Below are 24,189 nucleotides of genomic sequence, written 5' to 3' on the forward strand. Positions count from 1 at the left end.
TGATATGGTTTAGTGTGAGGTGTCCCTGCTCATGGCAGGGGGGTTGGAACTATATGATCTTAAGGTCCTTTCCAACCCTAACTATTCTATGATTAAATATAGCAGTAATTTCTCTGCTTCAAACTGCAGAGGAATTTAGAAGGCAGAAGATTCTAATTCTGCTATCCTGGCAGGTCCCCAGTTTCAGTTAATGTTCTTCCTGAAAAACACACCAAAACATCTTTAATGACTACAGATGGTTATGGCTTTGGGTTTTGGTCTTACTTGGAATGAAGATAAAAATAATACATTCCTAGCACACACAATACACTTACAGGTGTATTATAACTTACAGATTCTGCCACAAGCTGCACTGCTTCATTATAGGGTGATGAGCAGTTGAGTCAAAGAACAGACTTACTCAAGCAAATGACTTACTTGTAAGGCCAGTGAACCACATATGGGAACTATAAATGAAAGGGCCAGTACAGAAAGCATGGGGGCACTGTAAATGCTCTGCCTACCTGAGTAAGATTATTCATCTGTGTAAATTTACAGGATTAAAGCCAAAAGGCACAATGCACAGAGAATCACCCCCCAGACATGCACCATGAAATTCTCTTTTGTGCTGAGAGCCGGAATGAGATCTGTGCACAATGAAATCCTCTGCATAGTGGATGCAACCATGCTCTTGAGCTCTTCTGGTAGGCACAGTGGGTCCAATTTCACACATGTTGTTGACTGTATAATGCTACACTGGCAGAATCTGTAAGGCAGTCAGAGAGATGGTCATATTTAACTGTGCCTTATTCTGGTATGTAACATTGTGGCATGATTGGCAGGTTTGGTGAAACAGATGGGAGACAGTTGACCAAATCCATTGCCTGAAGTTTTGTACAAAGTTAACACTGAAACAATCTCTTAAATTGTATGTCTGCTCACATTAAATTTTTATCTCATCCTTTGTGTTTTCCTTCCCAATGTACAGAGAGATACAACTCCAAAATGGCCCTGCTGTTTTTTTGCCCTCTTCATGCATGTCTGCCCCGTCACACACCTTGTCTGATGTTATAATTCTTCCTTGCAGATGTTGATGAATGTGCAAACAGCACAACATGTGGCAGTCACGGGTTCTGTGAAAATATGGATGGCTCCTACCGCTGCCTCTGTTACCAAGGGTATCAGGACCTACAGGATGGGCAAGGGTGTACAGGTGAGTTCTTAGGTGCAAGCAGTCTTTCCTGCAAGGTTCTATCTAGTGAGCAGAGTGGCATATGAGCAAAATGCATTTCTTCACAACAACATTTTTGGTTTACATAATTTTTTATTGAAGTTGTACCACTTTACTAGTAAAGTAAGGTTGAGCAGTTGAGCTTTGCTTTACTCAGTGAACTTTGTATGGGAAACTTAACTGCATCCATTCAGTGAGAGTTCATTATTAGGCTCAAATGGAAACCAACACCAAATAAGTTGAGCCACACATTTTATCTCAGAAAAAAAGCCAACCCAAACCACCACAAGAAACCTCACTATTTCTGCACCTCAGGCCCATTCACAAATATAAACCATACTATACCGAATTTAATACATTAGCCTATTTAAATGCAACATCTGTTTAGTCCTTTAGCTGAATAACCAGAACTCCGTACTACCCCCTGCAGGAAATAGCGTCTGGCATGTGGTACAGCCAGTGGGAGTCAGATGGTACACTCCCCTAAGTACATTGTATTTGTACACATTTTAAGATTGGCTTTGAGCTCCAAGAATGACACCTATCACCACGAAAAATGTGACATTTCTGTAGAGGTGTAAATACCACACATTTCTCTTGAGTAATGGGTTTCCAGATCTGTTGTTAATGGCAGTGGTTGGACCTGAGAACCATCTGAGGCAGCACACGTTTCTAATAAATTAGTACCAGATCAAGGAAAGGCATTCATTAAGCAGTTTCTTCAAACCAGACTCAGGATGAAACACATTTGCCAGGAACAGAGGCCTAAATGGAATACTGAGCAGAGGGAGTTTGAAGTTTTACTGAAGTGTTTGTATGTGTTTTCTAATATATTAAATAGTTTTATTACAAAATTCTTTATGCCATTTGGCACTTAGTTTGCAACATACCAATGTTTATCTTTGCATACAGTGACTTTCCATGGGTGAAAACAAATAAAGGAAAAAAAAAGATTAAAAATCTTGTGTAAAACTAAATTAAATTTTGAGTTGCCAGGGAACTGATTCTGCACCATAAAATAATGTGGGTTTTTAATTGTATACGTGATATAATATAAAATACTCTTAATTTTTGATGCCCGTTAGCTACCAAAATAATTTTAGGAGAAAGTGTAAGTCCCTTTATTTTTGGGCAGCATTCCCCAAATTCCTTAAAACAAAAGTAAAGAATAAACAAAGAGAAACAAAAATAAGTTAAACAAAAATCTAACTACATTTTAGACGTACTGAGCAAACCACATGTTAGAATGCATATTTATGTAAAAATACACAAAATTGCCATTCAGTCATATGACCAGACTTTCATTCTTGATGGATAAGAGCTTCAAAGGATAAAACATTGCCTCACAAGTTAACCTATAGTAACCCCACTCGATTATAGACATTTTTGAGTTGTTATACACAAGTTGTGATTTTTAGAGTCTGTCATTAGTAGAAAAGTAGATTTTCAAGTGTAAACTTCAGCAACTGAAAAGGGAGTAAAGTTAAGTGAACTGACAGTATTTGGTAACCCTTGTTTAAACAGGAGACAACTCACTCATCAATCAAAACAGCATTTCATGCTTGACTCGTTAGCAGGCATACAGAATTCAAGTCAAAAATAGGTGGGGTTTTGGAGGAGAGGAAATTTGCAGTGTTCAGCAGGGGCTCCCTGGGAAACCTGGTGGGTTCCAGAGCAGCCTGTGAGATTGCATACCAGAGGCAGGGGGTGGGGATGGTGACGAGCTGAGGAATTCACTGTGCAGTGAATGTTCACGAGGAAAATGGGATTTTGAGGAGAAAAGGGTATTCTCTTTTCATACTGCTGTCTGAATTGCAACAAAATCTACTCATTTTGCTCCTTGAGTCCAGTGGAATTTTGATAATAAAGTAAGCTAAGAAAACAAAGAAAATTAGTCTGAATCTTAAATTCCAAGAAAAGGGTATTAAGAAAAGCAAGTATTTAAAAATTAGAAAGCAACACCTAAAAAAAATGAAAACAAATGAAAGCCAGTGTTCTGGTCTACAAGCAGCACCTAATCAGCACCTATAGTCTATAAACTGTGCTGTGGCTTTCAGGGGCCTTTTTTTCAGAGGACTGACTACTTGTTTATGAATCCACATGGGTATTAGTGAGCTTTTAATCCTTCTCCAGAGATCTTGTCTGTAATCTGGCAGACAATATTGGCAGAGATACAGCAGATAAAAGAACAAACTGTCAGTAATGGGTCTGGATTGATTTATGGTTTGGATTTTCCCCGCAGATGTGAATGAATGTGAAATGCTGAGTGGAGTATGTGGCGAAGCCCTCTGTGAAAATGTGGATGGTTCCTTCTTGTGCCTGTGCTCTGATGAAAACCAGGAGTATGATCCGATGACCGGACAGTGTCGCTTCCGTACCTCACCAGGTAAAATGCCAGTGGATTTTTGCATGCTTCGCCTGATTTCCACTGCATATGTAACCAATGGAAAGTTAAAGTTGGTTTAAATGCTGGTGTTGCTTTAACTATAACAGAAAAAAATGTCTTCTTGAAAGCGTGAATGAGAAGAGGCATTTCTAGCATGGAATATGCTATCAGTGAATCATTAGCAGTGAAAATACAGCAGAAAGGCCTTTTAATTCTGATGCATCTACAGACTTGGCAGTAATAATGAATAGTTACAGCAGTTAAGAATAAGCAATCTCTTGTTTGCAGTACTGTAATAATGAAACATGATATGGAATCAAGTCTGTGATGAGTGAGCTTATTTTTGTTCAGATTTTTACAAACATCCACTAGTACACTTGGATGATGCTTAATGGAGCATATGATTAAAATCAAAATTTTCATATGCCAGTCACCTGTTAGCTTTACCTAGTACTAACATAAGTCCTCAGAAAAGGTAGTTAGGAAAGCAAAAAACCAAAACACTGAATTGTCGTCAGTCTCTCTGAGGGCCTTTTTAAATGCCCTTGCCTAGTTTACTCCAATTTTTTCCTATGTCCTATTTTTCCTTCTAGTCCATTGTGCTGCATTTGTGAGCTTTTGTTACCAGGTATTTTGAGTATTGCAAATACTACTGGAAATATGCTTATTAAAATGAGTTTAAAACTCCTAAAGTTGTCTCCACATTTGTACACTGATCTAGTTTGGAGAAAGGAACAAGCCCACACTAAGGAGCACCAGAGTACAAGAAATTAAGGGATTTACTTGTGCAGCTTTTTCTCCCCTCCAGAATGCAAATCTTGGTATTTTTCTTATTTTCCTCTTACACTGCAGACTGAGGCGGATCTGGCTTTTGGAAAGCTTTGAAATAATCGGCTTTAGTGCCAGGATGCAGATTCTACAACTTACATCAGTCCTGTCAACAGAGGAATGCTCTACTATCAGTACTAACTCCATTTTGTCCTCACCAGTGAACAGAGCTTTACTGTTACCAGTTTGGAGCTAAGCCATTCTTCTTTCCCCTCCAGCCTTCACTGGGCCATAACAAATCATGTGTTTCGTCTTTGTCTCTTGTCTAGTAAGATCATCAAGGAAGAATATAGAATCATAGGAGACCAGAAAACATGCAAATTGGGACCCAGTGAGATGTACTCCTGTACACCCCATGTGCTCTTGAACTACAATAAAAGTGGCAGTATTAGGAATAGAGATATTACTGTTTATTTTAGTTCCAAAGTAAAAGGAGGAAAGTACTGTTGTTAGGTCTCCTTTAGGATTCTTGCTTTCCTGTATATCCTGCAGCCTTGCTGGGTTTTTTTTTCCTCTTATCAGTTGGCTTCTGTTTCTAAAAACCTCAGAGACTGACTAGTCACTGCCCCATGTACCACTGGATTTGACATTTTAGGAGCTGACAGTGCACACTTCATTGTTGTACATCTGCTCACTGTGCTTATTGCTATTTTGTGCTGGGAACCAATTGTGCTTGTGCAGCTGAAGAGGGAACAAAATCAGTCTTTTCCTCCCCATTTATAAGTGCCATAAGACTCATGTGCTCATGGCAGGATGAGCAAGAAGCAGCTGTGTTGGTTTGCCTAGCAGTGAGTACTCCAGCCTCACCTGAAACCAGCCACAGCATGATATAGGAATAGTTATCTCCTTGCAGAGCAGCTACATCATCTAGCTTTGACAAACACATGCTTAAGTCAGGAGCGGTGCTTTGAGAGTGCCTACAGCACATGTGGACTTCATCTGCCAACATTAGCTTGCATCATGCCTATTTTCAGAAAGGAAGAATTTAATCTGCATTATCCTGTTGCAGATATCTATAGTTCAGTGGTTTACTCAGCTTTTGCCTATTTCTCATTTTGTATTTTTGTGTATAAAGAAATGTTCATTCACCTTGTATCCAGTGCAAATAGGTGAAGATTGTTGGAAAGTTACTATCATTTGGGAACATTTTTGCATGTGGTTAAAGGCTGTTAGCTTTGTGGAATGCTGTGGGTTCACACTTTTCCTTACTTGCCATCTTGAGACTTCTTTCTATTTAGATTTCACTCGGGGAAATTCATCTATTGTTAGCTGTGTCCTGAAACAATCCTCTTAGTGCACATATCCCCAGCCCATCTTGTCATGTTTCAGTAACAAACAGAAAACAGTACAAGGTTTGATTATCTTATTCCCCTCTTCTCTCCCATGCTATTCACAAAATGTAGCAAGCGCTTCAGAAGGAAGGGAAGGTAAAATCAAAAAACAGAACTCTTTTGTATTAGATGAGACTTTACTGTTACACATCTCTGTACCTAAGAGAGAAAAAAAAATGCACACTTTCGGTTAAAGTCTTCTCCTTTATTCTTCTAACAAGACATGTAAAGCCACTTACGATGAATTTCTAGCAAGTACCAAGCTTAATTGCGGTTTGAGTAATAATCCTTATTAACATGGTTTTCATTCTTTCCACATAAGAAAAAATGCTTGCTCTAGTATGCATCTAAATTATTAGCATATACTCATATATTACTAATATATCTCATTGCATTGAATTCAGAAGCTGAAAGGATAGTATCTATTTGAGGACTATAATACGTATGATTTAAGTTCGGCCAATAAACAGAATTCCAGTGAAAGTACTCCACCAAGGTACCAGGGCCTGCTTAGGTACCTACAGCTAATTTAGAAGTCGCTTTCTCCTGCTTACGTGAAATGTGACCAGTTGTTTGTTGCAAGATATTTAACAGTATGTACTAGGATTTTTGTGTAAAACTGACAGTTTTGGTGTCCAAACATGACAATCTCTCCTCAAGTGATTTGTATTAAAACAAAATCAAACCCTCCTGCATCTAACCAACCACCAGCACAAAAAAAAAAAGAGGCTGCCAAGTAAGTTTATAAATCTGATCCAAAAGCTTCCTCAAGGCTACAAATCTGGTGCCCGAGTACAAATTCTGAATTTCCTAAACTTTAAGATCTTTCTAAGTGTTAATGCTTTAAAGGAAATTCTTCATATTTGTTGGGGAGGGTGAGGGGCGGTAAAGGCAATACACATGCATGGCTTTTGAAAGTAAATAATGATCTGAATTTCAGTTATCTATGAACACAGTCTTAGATTCAATGTCCTTACTGATTCCACCTGTGAATAAGAGGAGTCGGTTCTCAGCTGCAGTGTGTAAGATCATATCAGTTCTATATATTTCAGGTTATTTTCATGTCACAGTTGTTAACAGGGCACTGTTTAGGCAAATATTTAAGCGTATGCTGAAGTCTAAGTATATGCTAACATCCTGATTATCTACTGAATCCTGTCTGAATTTTTCTGTCAAACACGTGCTGAGGCATGTTGTCAGATCAAGGTTACTCTAAGGTGTATAAATCTATTTCTATTAATTACTTCAGAGTTCAATCCAGCAGCAACTGTACTGAAGCTCTTTTACAGACTGTTAATAGAAAAGTCATATCAACAACCTGAAAATTATGTTCCTTTACCAGCATGCCTTAGGTCGAGAGATACTTAACATTTTCTAGCAACAAAAAACCTGAAACAACGATGATACCAAAAAAATAAGTATCCTTTTCCTATCATATTTTGTCCACATACCTTGTGAAACCACTTTCAAAACCAACCTATTTACTGAATGCTTAATAACGTATGAAAGAGAAATTATAAGCTTGTAGACACAGACTGGTCCTGGTTTTCAAAGGAAAAAAAAAGGAAGATTTGTGTCTCATTTGCTTTCCAAACATCCACAACGCCTGCTTGACTAACCCTCAGTCACAGCTGTGTAAACAACAAACTTTTAAGCTGCTGAACAGATAATGGGAGGAGAAACCAACACATCATATGTAAAAGGGGAATAAACAATGACATTATGAGACTGTCTCCCCTTCCTCCTGGGGCAGCTTCTGGTGTTCTTGCTCTGGTGTAAACAGCACAAAAACTGCCATGATTTTTCTCCTGTTGATGATTTGGCTTTGATTCAGTTAGACAGATGGTAAATGGCCAAGGAAAATGTATAATTTTGTGGCTAAAGTACTGCTCTCTCACCTTGGAGTAACAGATTTAGTTCAGTTGTGTTTCTGTGACACCAGTCTTAACACAACTCTTATCGGCTAGCAGTAGATACCACAAACCCACGCCACTTTATGAAATTCAGCACATTATGGAAAACTGTAATTATCTGGTAAGGGGAGACCACAGACTAAACTAACAAATATGATATAAGCACTCAGCTGGGTGTTCCCTTTAATGTATAACTTAGTTACACTGGCTAAACACCAAAGGAAAGTTTGCCTTGTAGGGGGCAACAGTGTACTGAGTTTGAATAGAGGTATCTGCCAGCCCCTCAACCTCCCAGAAGAGAAACAGTCATTTTTCTGAAGAAAATGGAAAAAAATCCAATTGTCTGTTTGGAATTAGAAACCTAAAGAACTGTTACTCACATCCATACTACTGAAGTGCAACAAGAAGCAATCCATAGTGGCGTTTTTAAACCTGCTTTTCTCAAAACAGATCTAATATTTGCATGCTTATTTGCATGCTCAGTAAAGTTGCCTTGCCCCATGTGCTTGGGACAGTGGGGGTGGGCAGCATTTGTGGGACAGTCATTACCTTCAAGCTCCCATCTCACAACCATTATTTTTTAAGTGGATGGGATTAGAATAAAATCCATCCTGTAACTGGCATAAAGAGGCTGAGCTTGATCTCCGGGAGACAGGTGGGAAGATGGTGTGGTCAAGTGAACTAGGCTCTACCTGCTATACCAATACATTACGTGGGCCAGCCTTAAGCTTTCTATTGGAAAGAACTGCAAGGCAAACAGATATAGTTTATACACCACAACTCTTTGTGTCTTGCTAATCTTGTAGCATTTTGAAATACACTGTCACTCCGGCATAAAGTTTCAGTTCGTGCCTGGATGCATGTGTTACTTGTGAAATTTCTTGCGCTTGGTATATTTTGGGAAAGCCTGAGTAGCAACAAATGAAATCACAAGCAATGGAAAATCAGCCAACATGCAGTAAGTTTGAGTAGGGTTTTGTGGATTAAGGGTAATGAATTACGCTAAGCATAATGAATTTCCCAGAATAAATAGGAAATAAAACAATAGCTTCAAGATTTATCTATCTGAAGTTCCTGAAGAAAGTTCTGGGTATGATTAATACATATGAGCATTTGTGATTTTAGAACTTGGTTACTTTATGGATGGCCTATGACAAGTTTTTCATATTGCTCAAGTGTGAATAACAATTTTATGTGATAGTTCCCACTTCCAAGCTTGACAAGAATTTTTGTGGAAGTACAAGGTTAGATAGACAGAGTTCTACAAACCATAGAAGCTTTAACTAGGTATTTCTTTTCAGACTCACTTCTTGGTGTACTTCAGGAGTGCATTGCTTTAGAAAGCTCTTTGACTATTAAAGGGGGGTTTTATTGGATCTATGGGAGAGACTATTTTGCCTCCAGTCCTTATAAATATTGTGAGAGAACCCACTCAGCTATTAAAGGCAAAAAATCTGACTACTTGCCTATTTTAAAGTAAAGCACAGAGTCAGTTAACTTGACATCTGCATTATATTCCTCTGCTTACCATGGAGTCAGTTGCTTACTTTTGCAAAAACTATAAAGGGCCTTGTATTCAAGTGTGGAACATGTTTTTTTCCCCAGAGAAATTAAAAGGGGCTGGAAATGTTCATTCTTTTGAAAATTGGGCCTTTTCAGTTTTTGCCTTAGCTCCTTTATCTGTAAAGTGAGGTTGTAATGTTTGCTCACCTTTCTGAAGAGCTTCCAAGCTCACATGTGAAAAGCACTACATCAGTAGTTGGGTACTTTAGTTAGGTAGCTGAGCACGAAAGCAGGTACTTCATGCAATGCGTAAAATTAAAAGGTGCAAATGTGAAGAATCCCTTTGTGGCTACGCTGGAGAGCAGGTCTGAAAACGTCAAAGGAAGGTTATTAACTTCCATCATTCTTCATAAGAACAAAAGTTAAACCAAAATTCGTACTTAACAATTTTCTTCCCTACTTGACAATGCTGGTCTTCACTATGGTGAAATTGAGTCATAGGGGCTCTTCTGATTCTGTAAAATGGATTCATTTCACGTCATCTTACGTGATTTATGTTTTTTTTCTCACCTTTAGAACTCCCAGCAGAGCCTGATGAACGTGAAGATGGAAAGAAGGAATGCTATTACAATCTGAACGATGCTAATTTCTGTGACAATGTGCTTACATCCAATGTAACCAAACAAGAATGCTGCTGTACCTTGGGTGCTGGCTGGGGTGATAACTGTGAAATCTTCCCATGCCCTGTCTTTGGAACTGGTAAGAGGAGTCCCTCTATCCCTTCAGTTTTTTTGAAGTGTTGTGTTTATGTTAACAGTAGTGTGCTTTGCCTTCAGTGAAGACTTGCCCATTAAATCACACGTTCTGTAGTATTTAGTCATGATTTAACCATGGGAGATTTCCATAGTGGAAAAGTTAGCAAGTTAATAGGAATAACTCATAGAATCACAGAATGGTTAAGGTCGGAAAAGACCTTAAGATCATCTAGTTCCAACCCCCTGCCATGGGCAAGGATGCCTCAAACCTAGACCATGTCACCCAAGGCTCTGTCCCACCTGGCCTAAACACTGCCAGGGACGGGGCATTTACATACCTGGTGTAAATAACATTGCCTTCACTACAGTTACCCCAGGCATAAAACCAGCCTGGTTTTGAACAGCATTATCTCAACTGATTTTAAACAAAGTTGGATTCTCACAGAAGCTTTTTCTAGATGCTGTAACATGTTAGATTTTTTTCCCACAAGCTGGGAAACAAAGGTAAGCCTTACAATGGTCTGCAGCTATTCCTTGTAGTGTTTTCACAGCACTAAGAATTACTGATATATAAGATGACATTAGTTTTACATTTGCTACTTACTGAATAATTCAGTTAATCATGTTGTCTACAGACTGTTGTTTAACCTCTAATATTAAATTAGAAAAACACAGCCATATGACATTTGTCACAAATATTAAAAACAGTGCTTGAGACATAAACAGTGATGACTGAAATTCAAAATCCCTCTGGAAAAAATCATATAAGAGAGAGCATGTGTAAAATTTTTGAGATTAAACACTAAAGATTATTATTCACACAAATGTATCATCAAGTTTAATTCTTGTTTTAACTATACTTCAGAATCAGCGAAACTGAAATAAAATGTGTTATGAAAAGAGCCTCTGTGCTTGGATAGGCTTATTTGGTTTTGTAGTCTCCCAGACACTTTAAATAATTTTCCTTTGTAATCTACACCATGTTCTCCTGTTGCAGTCAATTAGTGTTTTTCCTGTATAAGGACTGAAGAATGTGGACAGGGGTTTGTATCTCAGTTGGGGTATGTCTAGATTGCAGCTTGCAGTATAGCTCAGAGAGGCTCATGCTAGCTTTAATTAAGATAATTTGGCTACTGGTATTGTTATAACTGCAGTGCACCATGAAACCAAGGAAGGAGTACATTCTCCTGCCAAGAAGCAAGAGAAGCTAGTTTGCATGAAGCTCTGTGATGCTGTGGGTACCCTAGCTAGGTTTTTTAAACCTAGTTCTACCAACTGAAAGCAAGAGAAAGCCCAGCCATAGTGTCAGCATCCTCTAAAGGTGTGCATGATTTCCTGATAGATGTGAATAAGGCAAAACATTGCCTCAGATTTCTCAGAATACCGCGAAACACATATGGAACACATACGTATGTAACTTTTTCTCAATAACATAATTTTTTGTTTTCTTTCTCTCCTAGCTGAATTTAGTGATTTGTGTCCTGAAGGAAAAGGTTTCATTCCCACTGGAGAATCATCTTACGGGCTTCTTGCTCAGAATTACAAAGGTCAGTACTGACTTGTATTACATTTAATTATTTCAGAAGTTCTGGTAGTTGACTAGAAATGTCAGCCAGCAATGTAAACATACTAATTCAAATTTTATTAGGTGATAAAAGCAGTTTATGATATGAAGCATTACTGAAAATCGTCATCTGACAGATTGTTAAGAATGCCAATTATAGTCTTTGGAATATTCTGGTTTAACTTGTACTAAGTGAGAGTACTGTGAGAGTAGCTGCTGACACCGCAAACCTCAAATATTCATTTACATATGAAATACAAAACCACCTTAAACTTGTAAATAAATGTATGAGGAGTTGGGAGAGAGAAGGAAATTCTGTTAATCATTAGACCTGCAAGTTAGAATGGACATAAAAACTGAAGAGAAATTCAACAATGATATTTTCATGACAGACCTTCATGAAATCATAGAATAGAATCATAGAATAGTTAGGATTGGAAAGGACCTCAAGATCATCTAGTTCCAACCCCCCTGCCATGGGCAGGGACACCTCACACTAAACCATACCACCCAAGGCTTCATCCAACCTGGTCTTGAACACTGCCAGGGATGGAGCATTCATAACGTCCCTGGGCAACCCATTCCAGTACCTCACCACCCTTACAGTAAAGAATTTCTTCCTTATAGTTGAAAAAAAGGCTGTAGAGAAATATGAGTGATAGGAGTTAGTGGGTGTAAGCAGGAGGGAGCTAAGAAGGAAGAATGAGATTAGTGAAATTCCTTTTCAAGTCTGAGAAGTAGCTATCAATGTTAGTAATTTGTGAGATTAATTTTCCTTGGCATAAATACATGGTATTTGTCTTAGCTAAAATAAAGTCAACATTTTATCTTTGGATTACTTAGCAGCTACAGGATCTTTAGAAAAGCATATGTGTTAATGTATCTGTTCCTGTTGGAATTGCTGTTTTACAAGTCAAGGAGTAAATGTACAAAGTACTCTGTTTGTATCACATAAAAAGACCTGAATAGAGCCATAGTATCAGCTGGTTGATAGATAAGCATTTCTCAAGAGTTGCTTCTAGCTAAATCACTTAATCTGTCAGACCTAATTCTGAGAAATGGCAAAAACTGGTGGGACTTGAAAAGTTTTGGTTTTTTTTCCTAACAATTGTTATGTGTCTTTTTTGAACTGCCTTTCCTCACTGAGGACACTACAAGGTTGGTTTTCCTTTAGAGTTCATGACTAGACCATGTTTCAGTTCAGTTCTCTGTTTTAGTAATATTTTTTTGTGTTATCCTCAGCAGGTGTTTCTTTGCACCTCTAAAGTGCATGGGATGTGGAAAAGATACTAAAGGCTATAAGGCACCAATGCCCAGATTCATTCAAATTAATGTGGGCATTTATATGGGGTAATTCACGTAACACCTCCACTCTCTGGAGGTGTTGCTTTGTCCACCAACCTGCAGTAAAGAACAAAGTGCCATGGGGTGAATCCAGACCCAAGACTAATGGAAGCAGTGTTGGACAGACCGACAAGTTACATCTTGCCAAGTCAGGACACTGTCACAGAACTCATCTTAAAGGACTTAATACTCTCTGAGAGGATTTTTGTTCAGGGATTTCTTAAGTGTGCTGTTTGTCTTTGCAGATCTAAGATATCTGTATATCTTTGCAATGTAGATTTAGGACATGCCGTGTGTACAGTATGTCCAAATGTGTCTCAGAGAAAAGTCTGCTTTGTTTTTGTTGTGCTGTCTCAGAGTTGATAACATCTCTGGCTGCCATAAATATTGAAGTGAGGAAATAGTTCATCTGGAACTATCTTCCACAAATCCTTGCCATAATAAGACTTCTTCTGTTTTCAGTAAGTTTTTATTTTGTAATAACCTTAGGAATGGCACAATGGCCAAACAATAAATGGATAAGTACTTTTAGTAACATGACCATTACAGCATGCTGGGACATCTAGACTGATCCTTTTTTACACTAACTCTTATGTTCCTTTTGCTTTCATCCACAAGCTTCTGCTTGTAGGAGCAACTCTTTATTCCTCAATTGGAAATAATTGTCCGAAGTGAACATACTCAGCTAGCCTTCCCTGCCTTTACTCCCAGGCTTTCCCATTCTTCCACAGGCATAAATCCATGTTCCACAGGAAAAAAGCAGATGGTGTACATAACATTTCTTACTAATCTTTTCATCGTTCTTGTTGCTGGACAGTCAAACTTAAAATATTTAATGTTGAAGTGGCTGGGAGACTGGCTATAAAAATAAATAGTTCTATAACACTTTCAGTTCTTCCGGAAAAAGTAAACATTTGCATAATTCACCTTTAAAACTGCTCCACAGCTGGAAATTACAGGTTTGGGCTAAAATCTGTGTTGCCCAAGAGCAGATGGGGAGTAAATCTATAGGGGAGAATGGATAAAGGTAACTGATATTGAAAGGAGAATTACCTACTTTTCATTGTGCTTTTTATTGCTATTTGTGATACCAGCCTCACTTTAACTGACTATTCTAGGTAGGTCTAGCAAATGAAAAGTAGGTTCGGAAAAAGGAAGTGAACGGAATTCCAACAGCAACAAGTACATAAATACAAGACTGGGGAAAAATGTGTACAACTGTGAAAAGCTGTATGTGAGCTGGCATATATTTTCCATGAAACCTCCTAAAAACATTTAGCCCCATTTAAAAGTGTGGTAGATTCTCTTTGACAGCTGTAATGGGATCTATAGTAGTTGCAGACTAATATCTAGCAATAAACACAGTTGGTCCTATGTGGTGGGAAGTATCCACAGAATTTGTGCATATAGCTTTGAAAAATGAAGTCACAAGCTGTGCAGATATGAAGATTCCCTACCCAGCATAGCAGAGTCACCAAACTGTATGGAAAGAGGAGAGCACTCACAAAGACCATCCATTGGCATAACTGCTTAGTTAGTTTTGTAATTAGATTGTGTGATTAAATTAGATCCATGGTGGGAATCCCTTGGCTGAAGCAAATTATACTGGAAAATACAGGCTGTATTTTACATCTGGTTTGTTTGGCGTGATACCAAAGTAAAGAAAGGGATGCTACAGATTCTTCCAGTCTTTCTGTGCCACAGGACTTATTCTGACGAAGAGAAAGGGTTAGTCATGGTCCACCAGTTTTTCCTTTCCTAGCACACCATAGCCTTCCACACCAGTTATTTTTTATCCAATGGATACCTTGTGCTCTTGGGGCCTTCTGTTTAAGGTGAAGTTTGCTTGAACAGAGAAGTGTAGAGGCTTTATTCCATCCTGCTTCTCTGCGTGGCCTCACAGCAATTATGGTAACACAGACTTTAATGTTTACTCCCCAGATGCTGATGAATGCCAACTCTTTGGACAAGAAATCTGTAAAAATGGCTTCTGTTTGAATACGCAGCCAGGTTACGAGTGCTACTGCAAACAAGGCACATACTATGACCCTGTTAAGCTCCAGTGCTTTGGTAAGTTTATTTAAAGTGGTCTTGTCACCATAATGGTATGCAGATGGGCAAAACAAGCAAAGTTATACAGCAGGATTCCCATCAGAACTGCAGTATTCCCAGCAAGGGGAAGAACACTGTGCCTCCAAACTCCTCTAGCAGCTTTTTAAGAGGCATTGGGTCATTTCCCTTCATTTCTGCTTGGCTGGGCAGCAATTCTGGCTGACATGGCAATGGCATGTAGAGCAGGCTTTGCTTTATTTGCTTCCTTTTTCAGCAAATTGTTCCCAGGAGTTTGCATCTCCAAAACAGCCTCTTGTGCTCTTCTGAGTGCATAGGCAAGGCAGCACAAAGTGATCAGAAGTGACTTTCTCTTTGCATGCACGCTGCTTCTTCACTCTGCCAAAGTACAATTTAGCCTTCTGTTCTTTGTATATGCGGTGAGCAGTGGAATCCTGTATGTTGAAGCTCACCTTTCACTTGGTAAGTTTACTATAATAAATTAAATTCACGGAGTTTGGTTTTTTTTCAAGGACAGATATTTTCCACAAGGAGTTAATACTCAATGTGAAATTACAGTTCAGGTCATCGATAAGTCCATTTTAGTCTGCACAACCTTGTGTTCATGTGGTTCTGGTATTCAACTGCAAATTACTCATAACCATGACCCTGGCTTTTATTTTGTAAGCAGAAAACTATGTATAATGTGCAGAATAGCATAATGAAAGGAAGTAATTTTTGCAGCCACTGTCAGAGAGCCTTTCACCTTCAGATTCTATGACTGTTTTTTACAAAGGGTGGGGTTTTGCTGATTTAATGTAACTTATCCAAAGTAAAACAGCCTGCTCTTCCATTTGAGCTGAATTTCTGCTTTTCCTCTCCAAGACAAACTAAGGAACTACTGTGGTAGTTCTAGGTAAGGTGATCCCTTTTGATAAGCTCATGAAGGATCTCAGAGAGTATTCCCACTTCTAACACCTGCTGGTACTGTCCTAAAGGGATAGGAACATGAGAAGCAGTTGCAGCTGTGCTTGATGCAGGGTATGCCTGGCACTCCAATGCCCCCAGCAAGCCAACTCATCCAGATGCTGGAGAACTAGAGGTCAGCATCCTGCTGATCTGTCCATCCTTCTTCATGGGCACAGGCAGGATTCTGCTGCCAGCAACTGGTATTTGTGGTAATTAACAGAAGGCATGCAGGGAAATCTGCTCCTAATACAGGAAAATAAAAACATGGATTAACACAATGCGACTACTTTGTGCTGGCTCTCCTTGATACATTTCCTTCCATTTTAAAGACACGGATGAATGTCAGGACCCAAACAGCTGTATTGATGGCCAGTGCATTAACACAGAAGGATCTTACAACTGTTTCTGTACACACCCAATGGTTCTGGACTCAACAGAAAAGCGATGCATCAGACCAGCAGATTCAAGTGGTATGATCCATTATACATATTACTGCAGTGAGTGCACCTCTGTGAGGTGGTGCTGACATGCCTACAGATCCCAGGAAGCTTAGGCTGGGTCATGCTCAGATGTGCCTGCTCTTTTGGAGGATTTTGGAAAGCAATGCTTGGACCATCATCTGTTGATCCAGAAGGCATCATGATGTAGGACTCCACAGGGCTCCACTTTACCAATACAGATAGGAGATTGCTGGAAGTATTAATGAGATTATGTTTGGGCTGGGGAGTCTTCAGCCCCCAGCTTTGTGTCTGCCTCATCCAGCCTTGTAGGTAATGTGGCACAGCCTCTTGCTGTCTTACTAAGACTGGGGTTTGGCTATGGGCTGACTCTGGATGTTCAGTTCAGAATGAGTGACTGCTTCTAACAAAGCAAAGAATAAAAACAGGAGTAACACGGTATAGGAGGAGATAGCTGAAATTTTACCTGTACTTTCAACTGATTAATATTGAGGCAACATCAAACTCACATTTTCAAGCTGTGGGCTGCAGTGTCATTGTTTAAGGAAGAGTTTTTCACATTCTTTTAAATTCAGTAGACGCTGATTTCAGAAAAAAAAAAGATATTATGAGATTCTTAGAAACATCTCAGAAATCTGAGCATTATGCAGTCCTCACAGCTTTGTCTATGCCACACACATCTTTAAAAGAAATGTTACAATGGGTTTGATTACCATTGGCACTGTATAGCCATAAATCCAGACCTCTGGTCCCTGCAACTTGCAATGAATTTTCCTCAGATGCATCTGTGAAAGGAAATGGGAATACAGACTGAATGCCAGCTTTAGTCACTCCTAATTATAAGACTGATACTTTTGAGGAGTAATGTGGTCATCCTCTTGCCTGAAACTGGAAGACCCACAGCACTTGTATTGTTCAATCTTCAGTTAAACAAACCAAGAGCAGGGTTGTCCTTTGGGCTCATCTAGGATGTGAAGGGAATGCAAAGGCCCAAAGGGTCTTCTGCCTTGCAGTACTGGCACTGACACAGCAATGATCTCACCTAGCACAAAGTACTCAAGCCTTTATGACACTGGCAATGTCCTCCCCAATGCAGAGAAGCAGGAGGCAGTATGGTTCCTTTGCTGCCGGCAGAATTTGGAGTTGGTTGCAGAGGCCCACTGCTGCTCTTCCTGTCTTGCTGTGGCAAGTTCTCAGTAGAAATAGGCACCTAAATGCTGATCACCTTTGCGCTTTCAGAGCTCACCATTTTCCTCTTGATCTAGGCTGCAATTCTGTACTCACCCATGCATCAGTGCATCATGTGAAAATGCAGTAGAGATAGCACAGAGACAAAACAGAACCTTGGTTTGTGACACTTATTTTTCACTCTATGTTGGAACAAAATCAGAAACTTGCAGATGTCTTTACAAAACAATTGTGCTGAGGTTTTTGCATTCCAAGTGGAAGATTAAATTTACAGTTCCTCTCCCTCTGATCAGCAGTGATCAGAGATTGCTAGGGCTAGGAATTGCTCCTACTGAGATCTCTGTCAGAACTAGTATGCCTCTGAAATAGTCCAGCTTTCACAAAAATACATGTTTTTGTTAATGTTCTTAAGAATGTGACAGTAGTTCACAGCAGTATTCTGTCTCTAACAATAGCTGTAAGTGGATGATTAGGGACCAGAAGAGCAGATAAACAATACTTCTTCCCAGCACTCTCCAAGCCTCCAGCTATTTTCAGCTCAGGGGATTTCCTGAGCCTGATGTAGTTTGTCTGTTTCATTACTCAAACTCTCTTCCAAGTATTTGTTCAGTCTCCCATTGAGCCCTTGTAAAATTTTGTTCAGCTCTGCCCTAGTTGTAAAAGTTCTTTCAGATGCCACTGACAGCAATATAAGAAAAGCAAAATAACTTCTAAAGATTCACTCCATCCTTGGTGTGTTCCTCACATACTCATCTCTGTCTTAATACTGGTTTTTGTCAAGCTCTCTTAACTTCCATGAGAGCAGAGCTGAGTCAGTGTTAAGCATTCAGCATTGACTGCTGGTTTAGGAAGTTTCTTTCTTGGGTGTCCAACCCAGTGTGTTTTTAAATTGGCCTAATAGTGTCAAACCAGAACCCTTTAAGTTTTTTGCAAAGCTGAACAAAGGATGAACCACCTCAAGCCTTAAATAAGGTCATAATTTCTAAGTTTAAATTTGTATTGAGCAACGTGTATAAAGCTAGGTTCTTTTTTTAATCTAAGTTTAGAAAATTTTGTATTATGTCATTATCTTTTTTTAAATAACAGCACTGCAATGATGATCTAATACTGTCTTCTTCACCAGAACAAACTGAAGAAACTGAGGTCTACCAGGATCTTTGCTGGCAGCATCTAAGTGATGATTTTGTTTGTAGTCGACCTCTGGTTGGAAAGCAGACTACATATACTGAGTGCTGTTGCCTGTATGGTGAAGCCTGGGGCATGCAGTGTGCACTGTGTCCTATGAAGGAGTCAGGTAAGGGAACATACATGTCAATTCTTGGAATGAAATCTGAAATACTTAATCATCAGTTTAATCCCTTGCATTTATACTTAGGCTAATAACATAAGAGAGAACAAAAAACCCTAACCCTTCAAGCACTAATGGAAATTTTTCTCATTAATTAAAGGGAATTCATTACAGTCTGCATTTTGAAAATGTAGCTGCTTTTATTTTTTGGCACTTACAGGACCCTTTTTCCTTCAAGTGGGACTATCAGTGACTGGCAGTTCAGAACCTCAGTGGAAACAGGAGGGCATTTTAAGAACAGCAATGTTTCTTAACATGCCTGACAAAAGCTATCTGTGAAAACAGAGGCACAGTTGGTGTGCACACATATGCATGATACTCAACAGGTTACATAACTTGTTTTAGATTTTTGTTGCTAGTGTTATAGTTGAACCATACTAACTTCTCTGCCCTATATAAACTTCTCCAAGGCCTAGTTTGGATGTAGCTTTCTTACTACAAATGTCTCTTTCAGTAGTATTGTTTTCCATATAGGAATATCATGCTATGCTAGTAAAGCATTTTATTCCTATCATACCTATTTTTTTACTTGGCCCTGTGTTACTCTAACTGTAATATCAGGGCTAAAATAGTACATGTTTTACTTGTAGCAAGTTAAAACTACAGAGAAGCTCAGTGAAGCACTAATGTGATTGTGTCTACCTAAGTTTTATGTATTTATAATTTACTCGCAAGGTCCCTGAACCTGTTCTTATGTATCTTTACTTGTTTGAGTTTGCTTTGGAAGTGCAGCAACTGAAAAAAGTGCCTGGTTTTGATGCTGGCTGGAGTAACTGCTGACTGATGCTTACCCCAGAAGGAGACTGAAGAAGAAAAACAGGGCATGACAGCAGCATGATTTATAAGATATGGAAATCTCTGAAATGTCTTTGTCAGAACAAATCTTACAGGAGGACATTCTCAGGCAGTGAATTACTACATCTGCTAGAATAACAATTGCAATGGAATGAAATGTAATAGTAAAAAAAAAAAAAGGGCAATAGCTAATAGGAAGAATTGTTGCTATGACCTGGACTTCCTCAGGTGGAAAGATAGAGAGGATGAAGGAAAGCTGTTCCTGGTGGAGAAAGTTAAGATAGGCTTGAGACTTGCTTCTGAATATTTCTAGCTAGTTACTTTTAAAGCAGGATAAATCTGAAAAGGAACAGAAAAGGACTACCAAGATGGTCAAGGAATGGAGAACCTGTCTGACAAGAGATGCCAAGCCTATATGCAGAACAAAGGCTGTAAATGATTGAACTCTTCTACAGCAGAGTCGTGAAGGATTCCCACAAGCTTTTAAATTAGTGTTGATGTGAGGAAAACATTGGAACAAATTCAGTCTGAACATATGTAGGCTTGAAATTAGATGGGTTTCTGGTCATTAGGACTACAGGATTCCACAGCAGCAATCCTGTGACAGCAGTGGGGTACAGATCTCAACTAGCTCTCTGAAGAAACTTAAATTCATTTTAGAAATTATATGAAGGTTCCTGATGGATAACATGCTAAACATCGCTTGGGTGACCCTCAGTCAAAGCTGATGAGGGTTATGTTGGATCATAATATCCTTCTCCCTCCAGACATAATTTTAATTTGAAGTTAATATGCATTGTAAAGTATCTGCTTTAACCAAAATTACAAGGCACGCTTTGATCCCAGATATTTTAAATCAACCTTATAGATAGGAACATAGTTAAAAAAAACCAAAAGCACATTGAATCTTTATGATGTCAGAGCAAGCATGCAAGCTTACATTTCGTAGTGGAGGTGGTACATGCTCATTTGTCCTCACGTACAAATGCACGTACCCACACAGAAACCTGGAAGACTTTCTCTGGTTTCAGAACATTTACCAAGAAAAATCTGAAGCTGACTGAACCAAATAAATGATTTATTTGACATGTCTTCAGTTTGTAGTACTTAAAGTGATATCACTAGCTTGAGAGAGTGCTTTCGCACCTCTGGGCCAGGAGGTCACAGGTTCACGTCCTGGCTGGGGAACTAGGAATTTCTCCATTTTTAAGGACTCGTGTATTGTGTTGGCCAGATTTACAACTGAAAGTGTTTGCTTATTTCCCAAGTTAGGGGCATTCTGAAGATTTGTAACACATCTTAAAGAAGACCTAGGGATGTAAAAAGTGTTATCACCAGAAGACTTTCACCATAAAATGGGTTGGATCACAGAACAGGTCACTTGCTTATCTGTGGTTTCCTTTTGCCTTTTTTATGCTCCTCTTGTATTTGATGATCTAGATGCTGCACTTGGAAAGGAAATACAGGCCTACCACCATAAGTGATACATTTGCAAGTTCCTTCTATAACAAACTCATGCTTTATTGAAAGAATCTCTTAACTTTTGTGTCCCAGCTTGTCTTCAGAGCAGTTCCATTTTTCATTACAAGATTTAAATTTCCATTTTAAGTAGCATCCAACATAAAATCAGTGGGAAGATAGAGAACTTCTGTAAAAACTGATCCATCTAAATGAAAAAGAAATCTGGCCTTTCACCAGCATGAAAACATAATTTAGGTAACTAATAAGATCTCTAAAAACTAATAATGAGTGCTTGATCAAACAAACCCCACTGAAGATAACACTAAACAGTCAGAGTTTGAGACAAAAATAAGTATCACCTGTTGAAGTATTGCAACTGAACAATATCATCTTAACAACAGTAAGACTCATATGTATTTTGATAATGGTATCAAGGAGCAAGCTCAAAATACTAGTATCAAAGTCCTGGTCAAAATAGTGCAAACGTGAGCTATAGTGATGTGAGTGAGTACATCTTACTTGTATAAAGAATTTGTGTTGCAGTCCTTGGAAGCAAAGGAAGCAAAGACAGATTGCCTTCAACTATGTTGTCTCTAACATTATGATCTTATGTTATCATCATATTACAGAGAAAGGTTTTCAAAGATTGCATCCAACACCAAAATATTAACTACTGAAATGTATTCTCTCTGGGCTCATTATGGTGTTAGACTGTCCTTGCCCAAAGAACATTCAGTAATCAACCTTAAGAAACCACTGTGGTGTTTGAGATTTGCAATTTGTAGTCTGTATTAATTGAACAGTTGAGGAAAATTAGATAATTGGGGACATTTCTTTTATATAACAAAAGCAAAACTTTCTTTCTGCATTGCACTCAACCCCCTCCAAAAAAATGAACAAACAAAACAAAATAAACTACAAAACCCCTAAAAAACACCCTGTTGGGTGACCTGCCTTCAGAAGTTCTGCCTCCTTGGACAATTTAGTGTTAGTGCCCCAAGACCAAATTGTCTGTATCCAGAGGCCATCCTCTAGTAACTGCAGCAGGACAGGCAATGATGGGTTTAGCAGCTGGGTCAAAATATCCATGCTAGAAAATAGAGAACTGGAACAGTCTGGAATCTAAAATAAGGGCATATACATCTCATGTTAACCTGGACATGGAGCACCTGAATTATAAACCTACTAAGCTTCCAGAAGCTCCTGTAACTCCCTTATGGGGCTGGAGTGGATTTTAGACAAGGTATATTATTACAAGGCACAGGAAATTTGAAGGGAGGAGATAGAAGTAACAGCTAGAAAATGTTTAGTAAGGTGACGTGCCAGAGTCAGTGTGTCACTTCGGGGGACTGTATTTGTAAAATTATCTTCTTGGAGTTTGTTATTTCAGTGCAGTCCCACCTTTGCTTCAGTAACACATTAGGATACTAGGAAGGTGGAATTATGTGCCCCTGAACAAAAGATGTGCCAGTCTGTTAAGGAGTGTGCTTTCTCCCTCTTGCAGCTGGTTGCCTGGAGAAGTTTTAATACAGAAAAAGGGGGTAAGGAAAAACTGGGACAGTTTTTAAACAGATGTTACAATAATATTCATTGGGAGAGGGCAGAGTGTGTGTTACATTACTACAACTAAGAACTTGGTGGTTGTCTGTCTACTAAGATAACATCATGAACACATTCTTAGGCAGCTGTAAAGGATGCTAGCATTCAGTTTATCAGCCTGCTTATTTGTATAACCTTATACACACCTTTTTTACTGCAAGTTTTAAATGCTAGTATTTTGTGGGGTTTTATGGAACCACTTGTTTAGAAGACCTGCAGAAAGGAAGATGGTAGAACTCCAGTCAGTAAGTGTTACAGAAGTTCTCTGGGTTAGGAGACACATAAAGAACTGCTGAGGACTCAGGTTATACTTGAAGTTTCTCTTTATCTCCACCTTAACATTTGTAAAGCTCAGACTAGGAGAACAGTAAGTGTAGTGGGTAACATGAATCTTCTAGAGTGCTGTATAATGTAGGATTCCTTTTGGCCAGTTTCACATGGGTGTTTTTTTATACAGAAACACATATCTGTGCTGGTCCTACCAGTCTCCCCTCAAGGAAGAGAAATAGGCACCCCTATATGTAGCTGTTGAATTCTACCCCTTCTGCCAGAACAGATTGTTTGACTGTGTTTTTGTTGCAAGGAACTCTGTATCCTTTGTAAACATTATGAGTTAGTTCTGGGCTGAGGTTCCATATTATGAGAGCATGGTGTTCCTTTCAAGTCCTGACTTACGTTAGTCATGAAGATCTGGAAGTACAGGGGAAATAATTGTGTGCGAAGGATGAGTTTCCATCTGTCTTCTTTTGAGATCATAAAAATCAGCAGGGGGACACTGGATTACTTTCTGGAAACCATTGCATTTGCATTTAGGATGGCATTGTGCCTCTTTCCTTTCTGGTAGACTCTGGACAAATGGATTATCTCTTGAGCTCAGAATACTACAGTAATTGGGCCATGAATATTCAAATTCTTATGCTCAGTTGGCTGCTTTCATTTCTATTGATTAAGATTTTCAGTGCTTTGTGTGAAGTTTAGAAGAGACATGCAGAATAGCATGGGAATGGTTTTCCTTATGGAACCTCACATTCCATGTATACTCACAGTATACATGGGAGTCAGCATAGAGACAAAAAGTCATTTGCAAAGTTGTGGCAGAAACAACCCGGCTCTTACTACAGCTTTTAAGTGTCTACCTTGAGTAGTAGAAGATTGTTTTAGGAAATTTGAGCAGCATTAGTTGAGGAACAAAAGGTGAATACCAAGAGGTTTTGAAAGAATCAGACTGATAATTACATTTCCTCAGAGACTGCATATAGCATGTCCGCATGTGAGGATATGAATATCCTTCTTAACTCGTGAAAAAAAATCCTTTAAGACTGCTTCCCTTCCTTTTTTCTTTAGCACCAAGAATTGTAGAATGGATGTGAATGCTGTCCATGACAAACCTCAGCATCTGCTCTTGGAAGATATCAATAAAACTACCTTAGTTGTCAAATAACACAATCTAAATGTAGAGCAGAAATATCTGCAGCTTTGGGTCACAGA

The 24,189-nt window shown here is 38.9% G+C and overlaps 1 protein-coding gene across 6 annotated transcripts in view; it reads left to right on the top strand.

Annotated features, from left to right (window-relative positions):
• The window catches only part of LTBP1 (latent transforming growth factor beta binding protein 1), a 188,229-nt gene that overhangs the window by 154,941 nt on the left and 9,099 nt on the right, over nt 1–24,189 (top strand). For 5 of the 6 annotated variants that reach the window (XM_034060292.1, XM_034060295.1, XM_034060290.1 and 2 more), the window contains 7 exons: nt 1,067–1,192; nt 3,453–3,596; nt 9,748–9,930; nt 11,387–11,473; nt 14,776–14,904; nt 16,182–16,322; nt 18,622–18,792. In XM_034060292.1, coding sequence (XP_033916183.1) covers nt 1,067–1,192; nt 3,453–3,596; nt 9,748–9,930; nt 11,387–11,473; nt 14,776–14,904; nt 16,182–16,322; nt 18,622–18,792 — 981 coding nt within the window. The remainder of the gene's footprint in view (nt 1–1,066; nt 1,193–3,452; nt 3,597–9,747; nt 9,931–11,386; nt 11,474–14,775; nt 14,905–16,181; nt 16,323–18,621; nt 18,793–24,189) is intronic. The other variant, XM_034060293.1, reaches the window with a different exon arrangement.

The sequence above is a fragment of the Melopsittacus undulatus genome, chromosome 3 (genome assembly GCF_012275295.1).
Source record: "Melopsittacus undulatus isolate bMelUnd1 chromosome 3, bMelUnd1.mat.Z, whole genome shotgun sequence".
Lineage (NCBI taxonomy): Eukaryota > Metazoa > Chordata > Aves > Psittaciformes > Psittaculidae > Melopsittacus > Melopsittacus undulatus.